This window comes from Canis aureus, chromosome 26, assembly GCF_053574225.1.
Source record: "Canis aureus isolate CA01 chromosome 26, VMU_Caureus_v.1.0, whole genome shotgun sequence".
Taxonomy (NCBI): domain Eukaryota; kingdom Metazoa; phylum Chordata; class Mammalia; order Carnivora; family Canidae; genus Canis; species Canis aureus.
In genome coordinates, this window is record NC_135636.1 from 11,548,699 (window position 1) to 11,562,889 (window position 14,191).

The 14,191-nt window shown below is 39.9% G+C and overlaps 1 protein-coding gene across 7 annotated transcripts; it reads right to left on the reverse strand.

Annotated features, from left to right (window-relative positions):
- Nucleotides 1-1,988: 1,988 nt before the first annotated feature.
- Nucleotides 1,989-13,873, reverse strand: SNRPB2 (small nuclear ribonucleoprotein polypeptide B2). 7 transcript variants are annotated; one of them, XM_077872122.1, is made up of 8 exons: nt 13,718-13,835; nt 12,710-13,008; nt 11,770-11,859; nt 11,222-11,394; nt 7,019-7,159; nt 4,757-4,807; nt 3,238-3,326; nt 1,989-2,781 (listed from the first exon to the last, which is right to left on the reverse strand). In XM_077872122.1, exons 2-8 carry the CDS (start codon nt 12,786-12,788, stop codon nt 2,622-2,624), a joined length of 783 nt encoding a protein of 260 aa, XP_077728248.1. In that variant the 5' UTR covers nt 12,789-13,008; nt 13,718-13,835; the 3' UTR covers nt 1,989-2,621. The 7 variants fall into 7 exon arrangements, with proteins under 7 accessions (XP_077728248.1, XP_077728247.1, XP_077728246.1 ...); XM_077872121.1 differs by lacking the exon at nt 13,718-13,835 and adding an exon at nt 13,268-13,475 and having other exon boundaries at nt 12,710-12,988; XM_077872120.1 differs by lacking the exon at nt 13,718-13,835 and adding an exon at nt 13,268-13,475.
- Nucleotides 13,874-14,191: the final 318 nt, after the last annotated feature.

A 14,191-nucleotide genomic window follows, 5' to 3' on the forward strand; every position in this document is an offset into this window, starting at 1 on the left:
CAGGGTGTAGATGAGATGTGGGCACTTGGAAACAATCTGCGGCCTTAAACTGAGAAGCTGAGAACCACTACATGAGATGGGCACATCATCTACTTCGTTGGAAACTCCTGGCAACTCCCAGATTGGGAAGGGGAGGAAGGACTGAAGATCACAGCTTCATCCCACCATCTTCAAAGTGGACTTAGCTCCTTTTCTCTTACCCCTCTTCCCTCTTGAAGCCTTGCTTTCCAGAGTTTGATAACATTCCAGGAGATTTAAGCAAATAAGTAAACGCATCCATCATTGGGAGCAGAGGAGTTACAAGGAAGGAAAGGGGGAAACCCAGAATAAACTGTGTTGTCCGATTGCAGTTAGAGGTACTGCTATACATTCTTTAATATAATTATATAGATGCAGCCACAAATGCAGACATAGAGATATTTCTACATACCAGTAAGATCATGAAAAGTAAGGACAGGCCAAGGGACAGACAAGACACTGAAGAGATAATGCATGTGGCATGATCCTGGATTGGAATTGTGGGTCATTTTTGGGACATGAGCAAAATATAAGATTGAATGCTGGCTTAATGTTATTTCCTGATTTTGCTGGTCCTATGGCAGTCAGTCTTGTAGCAGAGTGGTCTTGTACTTAGGAAACACACACTGAATATTAAGGGGTAATAGAGGATCAAGGCAGCAGAATTCCTGAATGGTTCAGAAACATTTGTGGGAGCTGCATACGATTTCTGCATTTTTGATATGAATTGAAAATTATATCAAAATAAAAAGCTTTCAGAAGTAATCAGGTGTCACTCCTGTGATCAAAATCTTCTGACAGAACATGTCCATAGATTTGCATGTAAATGTTCATAAGCCCTTTATACAGCCCCAAATTAAAAGAACCCAAATGCCTGTCCATGGTTACAACTGTTTTGTTGCACACAATAGAGATGAACTTCAAAAGCATTCTAACAATGTTTTTAAAATTCTAAGTAATCTTCTACACCCAATATGGGGCTCAAACCCACAACCCTGAGATCAAGAGTTGTGTGCTCCACAGACTGAGCCAGCCAGACACCCCCAAAAGCATTCTAGACAGGGTACAACTATAGTGATAGAAAACAGAACGTGGTTGCCTAGGTTCAGGGGTGGGGTTGGGGGCTGGTGAACAGATGATTGCAAAGGGAGCCTTCCTTTCAGACAGGTGATGGAATACTCTGTATCTTCATTATGGTTATTACACAACTGTATACAATGGTCAAAACTCATCAAATTGGGTCACTCACCAAAAACCACTAAAAATGAATTTTATTGTAACTAAATTTTAAAAAATCTCAAGTTTCCCATTTCAGAGTTTATGTTACACGTCCTTAAAAAGACCTATATATCCCCCTCTCACTCTCCAGCCACACTGACCTTTCTACTTCCTCTCATACAGACACTCAAAGCAGGGGCATCTGTGAAATCTTTTCAGAGACAAGGTAAGGACAGTCCCTGAGAGTAAGGAAGTAGAAAATGCAATAGCCAACTGGCATTGCTCTATCATCCCAAGAGCACAGTCCTCTTTCTAGTAATTAATACATTTTACAGGAGTATATGAACTTGACAACTAAGTTAAAGTTATACAAGTAAGAGTCAGATTCTAAATGTGGCAGCTTTAGGGAAAAAAAACTATTTTGCTTTTTCCTCCTTATGTATTCATAAGAGTGATGGGACAAAAATCTACATTAGTCTAAAAGTAGTCTTCCCATTAAGTATACAATGAATAAATTCAAACTTCTGTTCAAGGAAATACTGAAACAGAAAAATGATCAATTTACTGTACATGCAAAAAATTGTCCATTTCTAAAGATGCCTGAATCATAGCCTTAGGTATAAATTAAAATTTAGATACTGCCCAGGTCTCATTTCCCCCTAACACCTAGGGCATTGTTTTTACCAGTAATACAACTCAAAAAAAAAAGGAAAAAAAAAGAAAAACCACCACCACCAAAAACAACAACAAAAAACCCTCCAGGGTAGTAGTTTATTTGAATAAAAAAATTAAATAACTACAGAAAATGTAATCAAGAGCTTGATCTAATTCTCTTTTATTAAAAAGATTCAAAGGGGGCACATGGTGGGCTCAGTACGTTAAGCATCTGATTTTGACTAAGGTCATGATCCCAGGGTCCTGGGATGAAGCCCTACATTGGGCTCCCTGCTCAGCAAGAACTCTGCTTGAGGATTCACTCTCTCCCTCTCCGTTTGTCTCTCCCCCCTCCCCATGCTCTCTAATAAATAAAATCTTAAAAAAAAAAATGTTTCTGCCATTAGCTGCTCCAAAATAATACTAGGAAAGCATCTTATTAGTTTTATATATCTTAAGAGGTGCTCTAGTCTAGCATAAACATTTGGTGATAGGACGATGGAATAAATGTAGAATTATGTATAGAATACAAATAAAAGTTTATTGTACAAAATTGAGGCCTTCATATTTCATAGCTCAATAAGGCTAAACAAAAACTAAGTTATTTTTTAAAATTCACAAGAATTTCTTTCACTCACCCACATCCCAACTATTAAAATGGCCTGACCAAATGTTATCAAGACAAACACTTTAAATAACACCAAGTCCTTTAAAGACAACTATGCCATATGTTATTTTTTGGCATATGTGATCTTCATGGCATGGGACGGTGTGATTTTAAATCCCTGTAAAGCATCCCTGGCAGCTCCAGCCTGTCCATCATTTTCAAATTCAACAAAAGCAATGTCATGCCTTCCGGGTACCAAACGTACTTCTTTGAAGCCCGGAAACCTATAAGAGGAGAAATAATTTATATATGTAAATATATAAAGGATATCAAATACATAAGTGTCTATTCTGTGTTTAAATTTGTTAAACAACTTTCTGATACCAGTCTAGGAAAAGTATCATATCCTACCAAGAATCCTGAATAGGGTGAAAGAGTCTAAAATATAAATAATACCATGAAAAAAATGTAGGTATAAGCTAGTTCAATCTTGTCATTGTATCTAAGCTTTATTTCTTGTTTAAATAATTCTAATTGGTAAGTAAAACATCAGAGGTAATTTAGCTTTTTATTTGCTAAATCTGCAGATTGGCTTCAACTCACATGATTAATCCCAGACCAAATCAAGGAACCTATAGGAATTACTGCTGTGTGATACACAAACGGATTTAACCCACAGAGGTGCTATTTGTCCTGTTGGGAGGCTTTCACAACACAGACTGGTTTCTGAAAAAACTTACTGATTAAACAGCATAGACAACATCATCTCATTAGTCTCTTCTGGTAAATTGTTGAGGAATAAAATATAGTTTGGAGGGTAATCAGGGACCTATTATAAAGAAAAAAGGCAGTTAGCTTTTAAGTATAAAAAGTATAGTAAGCCATTTAGCTCTTATATTAAAATCTGAACTTCAGAGAGCGACATTCCAGTTTATTAAGGACTATGAAATCGTAGCACTACATCAAACACTAAAGTCGAAAAGCAAGGACACCAGAGAAATAAACATAAACTGAACAGTAACTCAGCAGACACTCAAATCACCTGATACAAATCTGGACAATTACAAAACTAATTAACTTGAAAGTATTTAATAGCATTTAAAACAATATTTAAGTTTTAAGCATCAGGAGTCAGTTGTAATGGGAGAACTCTGTCAGCTGGGTTACATAACTGAAAGATCCTAACAAAACTAGAGAAGGCAGCAGCATCGCCCATATTCAGCTGGTTACCTGAATAATAACACTCAGATTTCAATCCTCTGCATTATTGTTTACAGTCTCCCAGCATTTAACAAAATTTGGAACTACCATTTAAAGCCACTACTTGGTGACTTTTAACCTTTTCTCCAAGTAAATGAGATATACAGAGCATCTAGTTATACCCAAATAAGTAGAAACAAACATTATCAGATGTTAAACTAATTATTTGATATCCTGACCTGGGGTCATGTGGAACTATAGGGACAGGGTCGTCCTGTACCTAAGAGGCTCTCTGTCTTTCATAAAGAGAAAAGATGATGTGTTAAAAATAACTTAAGGCTTAGAGAATTAAGTGCTAGCATTTGTAAACTATACTATAATTGCTGAAAGATTCCAAAGGAGGAAAAGGTAGATCATTAGGAAAATACACATAACTTCAAATTGAAGAAGGAAAGCTCTGAGGTGCAAGGAATTCTCTGGCCTTAAGGATCTTGTCGAGCATCCCAGGAACCAAGAGGAACCACTAAATCTTTCTCCTTGAGGCCTTGAGCAAGGAGATTTGCTAAGAGATTTCTAAAAACTCTATATAAAGAGACATATATTTGTTCTCAGAAACCAGATCAATGGTAGTTATAAAACAACGCTGCTCTATTAGAAAAGATGGTTCACTGCTTTAAGCAAACCGGTATGGAAAGAGAGCACGTCGACCTGGCCAATTCCCCCCACCTGTGCATCTGTAAAGCCCTGGGCTTTGCAGGTACTTTAGGGAAAATAAAAATGTTCACTCCCTGCCTTCACAGAGTTCAAAATCTGTCATTTTGATTCCATCACTGAAACATTATGGAAAGCAAGGAACAGAGTCAGGTTTCATTTTTCCCTCCCTCAAAAAAATTAAAATGTTTTGAAAAGTGAGTTTTTATATTAAAGTGTAATATAATTTAATGTCTTATATAAGGAATTATTTTCAGTTTTTGGTGACAATACAAGTTGTTGTATATTATTCTCACTGGTTTATAATTTTATTTTAAAAAGCAAGCACCACATAGATACAAAGATTACCTGAGGATTTGGTGTTGAATTTCCTTGGGTATTTGCTGCATTTGGTGTTCCCTAAAAAAAAATAGAAAAGAGTTAAGGTTTCTGATTGCTCTAAAAAAGCAGGTTTATAATTTTAATAACTGCATAAAAATAACATTAATTTTTAAAAGACCAACAAAATGGGAGAAGATATTTGCAAATGACATAACCGATAAAGGGTTAAGTATCCAAAGTATATTACAAACAGGTAAGACACCCAAAAAACACACAATCCAACTAAAAATGGACAGAAGACATGAAGACATTTCTCCAAAGACATACAGATGGCCAAAAGACACAAGAAAAGATGACAAACATTACCCATCATCAGGCAAATGCAAATCAAAACTACAATGAGGTGTCACCACACACCTGTCAGAATGGCTAAAATCAGAAACATAAGAAACCATAAGCGTTGGGGAGAATGTAGAGGAAAAGGAACCTCATGCACTGTTGGTGGGAAACCAAACTGGTCCAGCCACTGTGGAAAACAGTATGGAGGGTCCCTAAAATATTAAAAATAGAACTACCTTATGATCCAGTAACTGCACTACTGAATGTTTAACCAAAGAATACAAAAACACTAATTCTAAAGGATGTATGCACCCTTAAGTTTATAACAGCATTATTTACAATAGCCACCCAAGTGTCCATCGATAGATAATCACTATGGAGAGTTATTCAGCCATTAAAAAAAAGAGAGAGAGAGAAAAAGAAATCTTGTCTTTTGCAAAAACATGGATGGAACTAGGGGGTATAATGCTGGTGAAATAAGTCAGAGACAAATACCATACAACTTCACTTATATATGGAATTTAAGAAAACCAACAAACAAAGGAAAAACAGAAAAAAAGAGAGAGACAAACCAAGAAACAGACCCTTAACTACAGAGAGCAAACTGATGGTTACCAGATAGGAGACGGTAGGAGGATGAGTCAAATAGGTGTGAGGGATTAAGGAGGGCACTTATTGTGATGAGCATGAAGTAATGTACAGGACTGTTGAACCACTATACTGTACACCTGAAACTAATGTTAACACTTATGCTAACTATAGTGGAATTAAAATAAAAAACTTAAAAAAAAAATATTATTTTTGAAAGATTTCTTATTCCTTTTTATTTTACATTAAGAATTTACATCGTTACTGACAAACTTTTTCAGTTAATTTTGAAAGATCTCGTCTAAATTTTAAAGACTGTGTCATAAAATTTAACCTGTAATCTCTAAAATTATGGAGAAATACATAAAACTATAATATGCAAATATAAAATTATAGAGAAATATATATACAAAACACAAGAACCAGTCTCTTTTTTTTAAACAATTAGACAAAAGTCAAATTTTTGAACTGGATTTCTAACCACTTTCAATCCAGAAGTAGCTATTTTTTGGATGATAATTTCACTGTTACCTGTTATTTTATTTTATTTTTTAATTTTTTTTTTTAATTTATTTATGATAGTCACACAGAGAGAGAGAGAGAGAGGCAGAGACATAGGCAGAGGGAGAAGCAGGCTCCATGCACCGGGAGCCTGACGTGGGATTCGATCCCGGGTCTCCAGGATCATGCCCTGGGCCAAAGTCAGGCGCCAAACCGCTGCGCCACCCAGGCGCAACAACCGCTGCGCTCCCTGTTACCTGTTATTTTAAATTAGATTTTTAAATTTCTGAATTTTCAAAGAAAGCAGCTTTGTGTGTAGCACTCAAAATTAAAGATAATACCTACAACATTATTTACGGGCAGTAGAACTTGAGAAATAAGCCTGAAGATATTAATACATATTTTGAAGAATGATGGAACTAAAAGGTTATACAGATTCAAATAAAACTGTTTAATATAGATCTGCATATATAAAAGTTTATATTTTAATTTGGTGATTAAATATAAATATTGGAATTTTCTTTTCTTTTCAAGGTTTTATTTATTAATCGTGAGAGACACAGAGAGAGCGGCAGAGACACAGGCAGAGGAGAAGCAGGCTCCATGCAGGGAGCCCAACGTGGGACTCGATCCCGGGTCTCCAGGATCACACCCTGGGCCAAAGGCAGCGCTAAACTGCTCAGCCACCCGGGCTGCCCAGTATTGGAATTTTTGAACTCCACCGATTCCAGCTTCTTACAAGTGCACCTTTTAAACAAACACACATAGGACACACACCTCAAAGACCATTCCTAAGTGGAAAACAGACATCTCCATCATGTTCTTAACACCAACAAACCAAGGAACTTTTGTCCATCTCACCTGACCAGGCTTTTTGCTTGCAGTGGTTGCAGTCTGTTCCACAGTTTTTGCTTTTTTCTTTTCCTTCTTCTTTTCTTTGTCAGCAAAAGTGCCACGCATTTTAGATATTATATCCGAATCTGTTTTTGCATACTGGATTCGCTGTTTTAATTATATGGAGACAGGTTACTATTCATTATGCTGAAGGCTGTTTACACTCTTCATTAATATTTCAAATTTCATTACACAAATACACGACAAGCTGGTTTTAAACATATCCCTAAGGAAATCTGTCAAATACACTGAGCACCAAATGAAAATAAATTGTGCTATGCTTATTAGAAGAAAACCCATAGATTCTCATATGGGAAAAATAGAACTTTGAAACATCTGCACCAATGTTGCTCTCAATTTCATAAAACAGAAAAATGCACGGGAAAGTTGTCTACTCTTTAGTATGGACGCTCAATGAGAGTCAAGATGTACTGATCAGTTGTGGAATGTATCATACGGAATTTATTATTTCCACAGTTAAACTACTAAAGAGTCAGAATGATTTTCCTCTGAACCCCATCTATAATTTGTAAATGCCATGACTAATAGTGGCAACAACTTAAACTTTAAAAAGCTTTGAAAAGAAACAAAGGATGGCATTGCAGCTAGTGCAACCAGGCCAGCTGCTGCTTCTTCCTGCCAGCCAGAAGGAACAGTATGCCAGGATAAACTTTAGCGTGCATCCGAACTTCACGGAGAGCTTGTAAGACTGCAGATTCTGATGCAGGTCCGAGTGAAGCCTGAGATTCTGTAATTCTAACAAGCAGAAAGTGGATGGTGGAACCTATACCATGGCCCTGGTCTAAAGCATTATTACACAGCTAGATTCAAGCACCCATCCCCAAATTTTTGCTAGGAGTTAAACTATTTTCTAGGGTCTATCTATTTGCAAACTGCAACTTCCATTTCTAGGAAGCATTTCTTCTCTGGAGCTGAATGAGCTGAAACAATCTCTCTGGATCATATCAAAACACAAGAGTCCTACAAATTACTATCTAAAATTGCCTTACAGAATATGAATTTCCTCTCAGTCTGAAAGGAAAGAAGTGACCTTCTAAAGTAGCATGGGTTTGAAAGCAGTAAATCTGTCAAAACCAAAAGTAAGTCTTTCTCTTCAGCTAGAGATGAGTGTACTGGGGAAACAGAGAGGAGCATGCTGTCCTTCACATCAATACCCAAAGCTCAGTACCCCTGGCTGCCCTGGACTGCTATACCATACGGTCCCTAAGTGGACTTACCCCTGCAAGCAACTGCTGGTTTTACATGTCACCATCTGACCAGAAGGAACAGACTTAGATTAATTCTGACTTGGTCCCAAGGACTCCCTCTCATCTCCCCTATGTCTTCAACCTTCTCCCTGACCTGAACAGATCTTAAGTGATCTGTCCTTAACACACAGTCACTTGTGAAAATCTCTGATCTCAATCATCATTCTTAAATGGCTGATCCACACTACTGGTTCTGAACCCCAGGTGATTTTGCCCACAGGGGATAACTAGTGCTATTGAATGGAGATGCTCTGGGTTGTTATGCTACTGGCATGTGGTAGTGACCAGGGATGCTATTAAACACTACAATGAACAAGACGGCCCCCTACAACAAGAATTATTCAGGTCAAAATGTCAAAAGTACCAATGCTGAAAAAACGTGGTCTAGACTAAACACCCATAAGGGATAAAAAAAAGTACACTCGCAGCTTAGAAAAGGAGCAAGGCTTACATTTATGTCAAAGGTTTCATAACAGGAAGGTGGTTCTATATTACTAAGGTGTTTTTGGCATTAAAAAAAAAAAACAAATATCCTTGATAACTTTGTTATAACTTTGTTATAAGTTCCAAGTTATAGAAAATTTTGCTTGTTTCTGATCTGGTATGTTGGGAATTAAAACATAAGAGCAACTAACCACCTAAATAAACACAAAACAAGACAGCTCAGAGAATATTCTTCCTCCTCTTCCAGGATGCTGGAAATTTGGCAGTATCTGCTATCTTCCTGAAGGCAGAAAATGGAACTCAAAAATACTTTCAATGCATTATCAGTCTATTGGACTTTTTCCATTGATTTAAAATAATTAGTTGGCAAAGTGAAGCCAGCAGCAAACACAGCAAACAATCTCTAGCTTTCCTTTATCTGAGAAACAGGCACATTCAAACTTGTCATTTCAACTCAACAAAACAACCCTAAAATCCTCTACAGGAAATCGTTCCTCCGTATTAACGTAATTTTAAATTTAAACTAAAACCCAGTCTTATGTTCCTGCCAACTGCAATCTCCATTATGCCTTTTCTTCGTACTTACTAAGACAGACAAACTGGTTTCAGAAAACTCCAACTTATTAAAAAGAGTGCATGTAGGCCTTCCGCACAGCTGGTACCCATCAGATGGGAAGTGATGGGAAAAAGGGAATTGGATAGAAAAGGAAAAGAAAACTTGCTCCAGTAACAGAGAAAAAGTGCCCACTCCCGAACTAAACAATGTGCTATATATAAAGGTCCTCCAACCACTGACCACAGCAACACTGCCTGTTTTTGTAAATTAGGTCTTGCTAATTTGATCTTGCTAAAACAGCCACAATGATTCATTTACACACACCTATGGCTGCTTTTGCTGTCATAAAGGCAGAGTTAAACAGCTGCAGGAGAGATCATTTGGCTCACAAAGCCTAAAATACCATTTGGCCCTTTAGGACAGATTGCCAACTCCTAGTTTCAAGGTGGGGGAAAACCATAATACTGGGTGTCAGGTTAGCTTTCAAGGCCTTGTACTGCCATAGGTTATATTATTATAATCTCGTCTGGCAATTAACCTTGCTGAGCCTAATTCTTCATTTCTAAAAAAAAAAGGGTTTAGATCAGTTATCGCCACTACACTCCAGCCAGCCCACGGCTTGTTTTTGTATGGTCTATAAATCAAGGACTTTTTTTTTTTTTTTTAAACACTTTTAAAGAGTTAACAACATGCACAGACACAAGAATATGCGACAGAAACTGTACGTGGACCACAAAGCCTCAAATATTTACTACCCAGTCCTATATAGTTTTTGCTGACCTCTGAATTAGCTCAAGGACAGCCAATTTGCTTACATTTTATAGGTAGTGAAAGATGAACACAGGCAAACAGCCAGTTAATGGCAGAATCAGAATGAGGATGCACAGCCTGGGAAACTGCGCCCGTGGCTCTTTCTTCAAGGTTTCTTCTCATCCCAAGTCTCAGGAAAAAGCACTAGGAATCCATAACCAAGGTACCCCGTACTCACAGATGTAGAACCCCTTGCTCTACACGGTTTCCACCCTAATCCAATCTTCTACCATCTCTGCCTACACCAATGGCTTCCTGAGTTCCCAAGTGCCCCAGCCTTTCCATAATCCAGTCTTCACCCAGCAGCTAAATGTGAATCTTACTATGTCATTCCTGAGGTTAAAATTTTCTATGCATAACTATTTCAATGCTGCTCATTGTTTATTCGTCAATAAAACCTATGAATTTAAAACTATGAATTTGGGATCCCTGGGTGGCGCAGCGGTTTGGCGCCTGCCTTTGGCCCAGGGCGCGATCCTGAAGACCCGGGATCGAATCCCACGTCGGGCTCCCGGTGCATGGAGCCTGCTTCTCCCTCTGCCTGTGTCTCTGCCTCTCTCTCTCTCTCTGTGTGTGACTATTATAAATAAATAAAAACTAAAAAAAAAATAAAAAAATAAAAAAAAAAATAAAAATAAAACTATGAATTTTTCTTAGATCACTGCTTTTTCTAGGCCACATGGCTTCTGATATGTGGTATTTCACTATGCGATTTTCTGAAACTTCAAACTGATTTCCTCTTTGACCCATAATTTCTGTGTTTTGTATTGTTTTACAAGTTTACAAAGATTTCTTTTCAATCTTCTGAGTTAACTTCTAGTTCCTGAGATGAGAATATTGCCTATACTGCCACTATTTTTTAAACATCGTATACTTCAATATATTTTGCTATTGCCTATCTGAACTAACATAAACTAGTGAATTATAAACTCTACAACTTTTCTATAAACCCAAATGTGTAAATAAAAAAATAAACCTAAACTTGCTTTAACACTTAATTAAAAGCAAAAAGAAATGGCCAAAGTTTCAAGTGTGTATCTACAAACTTAACATATTATTAATAGTGATCAAACCAAAATAATATCATCTTACCATTGGTTTGCCATAAAATGGAAATCCTTGTAACTGTCTCAAGGCATTTGTGGATGAGCCCAGTTCCTTAAAAATAACAAAGGCTTGCCCCCTCATCTTCATGGTCTTTAAAGCTACAATATCTACCACATGGCCAAACTGAGAAAACAGGGCGTATAGGGATCTCTTCAATTCTGAGCAAAAATAGAGGGGAAAACAATTTATTTGTGAAAGAAACGACAGATCTCTTTATACAATGACACTGCACCAAGGGCCCCCCACCATACTTATTTATACAAAGTTACATATTTTAATAAAATCACATTATACTATCTAATTTTAAGTTGTTTCAAACCATTTTATCTATGAGTGAAAACATATTCACCAGATTTTCAGTCCCTATTTTTGTTTTTAAAAAGCCTTAAAATCCTCACAAAAAAGGAAGAAGATATTATTTCAGGTACTGACAAAGATTACTACATCAGAAGTTTTCAAGCAGCACAATTTTTAAGATGCTAGTAATTAAATGCACTTTGGTTGTAAACAAATGTTTTTTTAAAAGCACTTACCTTCTTTTTTAATTTTGTCATTCATATTGTTAATGTAAATTGTATGATTTGGTCTGATATCCATGTTTGCAGTTAAACTGTTCAAATTGCCTAAAAAGACAGTAAATACTGTTATAAGCAGAGCATTCACACACACTATGTAAGGATACAACACAGGGATCTACACAATTTCCTTTCAATCCCAAATGTCAGAAAATTCCAGTTTGTCAGTAGTCTTTAAAACCTCTCCAGCACTTGCTACCCCTCCTTCTTAAACAAAACAGTTCTCAGGTTCAAAACATGGGTGGAGCCCAAGTACCTAGGCAGATTTTAATAACATTATTTCATCCAATACATTTATTTTCATATTTATTTTTCACTTGCAACAAGCAATAGTTTCTTCACCTGCCTAACAAAATAACGTTTTTAATGAAATTATTTAATTCACTTATTTTTTTAGGTAGGCGGAGCCCACCTTGGGGCTTGAACTCACCACCCTGAGATCAAGATCTGAGCTGAGATCCCAGAGTCCAATGCTTAACCCACTGGGCCACCCAGGTGCCCCATTTAATGAAATTATTTTAAAATGCCGTCTTTGGATTTTAAGAAAAATGAGAAACAAACTAGCAAATCTGCGCCCAGTAAAAATCACTAAGACAGACTATTAACGAAGTTTACCAAGCAATACTTAACGGGTCCGCACTTAGAAAGTGTTTTCACCCCTACTAGATTTACATACACCATCACCAGCTGTCCTGACTCTAAGGTCAACTCTAACCCACTTGAAATCATGGGGCTCAGATAGAGCGGTACTGCATCCCGGTTAGAGCTCCGATTCTAGTACCGACCTCATCTGAATTCAAATGCTATCTATGTTTATTCCTAGCAGCTTGACAGCGGGCAAGTTCCTTAAACTCTCAGGCCCAAAGCTGTAAAATGGGGCTGGTTTCACAGCATTTACCTACTAGAACTCGGAGACAAAATGACAGGCGTCGCAGCAAAGCTCTCACATGGGCAGTGAGCACTTGGAGTAGCGGCATCAACGGCTAGTGGAGGGCCTCAGCTAGTAAACAGCAGGGCTGGGCATTCCGCCCTCGTCTCTTCGTCGTTTGCACTTTTCTTGCACACACACACTTTGCTGTTTCATTTTTCACCTTGTTTTTAGTTGCAAACCGTGACTCTGCTTTATTTCCTTGGGTGCCCCACATAGTCCTTCATTTCACCATTTTAAACCCACCGTCTGTGAAGAGTATAGAAAACCTACAGGGGGCGGCCCGGCTGGCTCAGAGGTTTAGTTAGCGGCTGCCTTCCGCCCAGGGCGTGACCCTAGAGACCTGAGATGAGTCCCACGTCGGCTCCCGGCATGAAGCCGCCTCCTCCCTCTCTCTCTGTGTCTCTCATGAATACAGAAATATTTTTTTAAAAAAGGAAACCCATAGGGAAGAAGCCTACAGATCGGCACTGCATTTGTTCGGGAACAAGGGAAAGGTAACGCTTCTCAGGCTTGCGACCCTCTTACCTGAAACCTGGAAAGGCTGGGGTCACGGAAACAAGCGCAATGTCAAACCGAAGGCCGGGTTCCCAACGGGGAGGCTCTGAAAGACCTCGCGCGAGGTTCAACGGCGGTGTGCACTGGGTGAAGGGCACCTGGAGCCAAGGGGCCTCCTGCCTCTCCAGCCACAGGCACGGCCGGCCGAAGCCCCAGGACGCGGCCACGCGGCCAGCTACCCCGCCCCGCCCCGCCCCACTGGAGACAAGACTTCTGAATCCCAGGGCCTCACAGGACCCGCGCGTCGGTTTCCGACTCCCCCCACCGTCTCGCCAACCCTCCGCGAACCCAGGAGGGGACGCCTGCAGCCCCACCACCGGCCGCGTCCACTCCCTGATCCCACGAGCGGGCGTCAGGCCGAGGGGCGGCCGGCCACCAGGGGAGCGGAAACAGAGATCCGGAGAACGCGTCCCGACTCACCGGAGGCCTGCGCCTGTCCCGGGCGAACCGAAGGCCGGAAACGGAGCCACTACCGGAAGTTACGCTCCACGCGCCTCAATCGAGCGCCGGCAAGCCGAGCAGTCGAGCTCAGAGTCGATCGATGCGCTCCCGCTCCAGGGGCGGCAGCTGGGAATCTCCCTGCGCATGCGCGGGCGGGAGGGGTGGCTGGGGACTGGGAAGAAGCTAACGCGGGCGCCCGGGGTCCTGCCGCGGGGGGGGGGGGGGGGAGGGGCGGTGACTCCTTAGCGAGCCGCGACGTCGTGCCCCCGTACCCCGCACGAAGGAAAGACCCGGTGTGGTTTTGCAGGCGGCTCCTCCTGCCAGCCGCGCGGGAAGTTCGTGGGCTTCGCCCTCCTCAGGGCTCGGGGGCCGCGGGGCTGACTTCCCTTTGCGAGCGGCGGGGGCCTCGGCGTTCGGGGGCTGAGCTGACCCCGGGCCGGCTCCGGGGCGGCC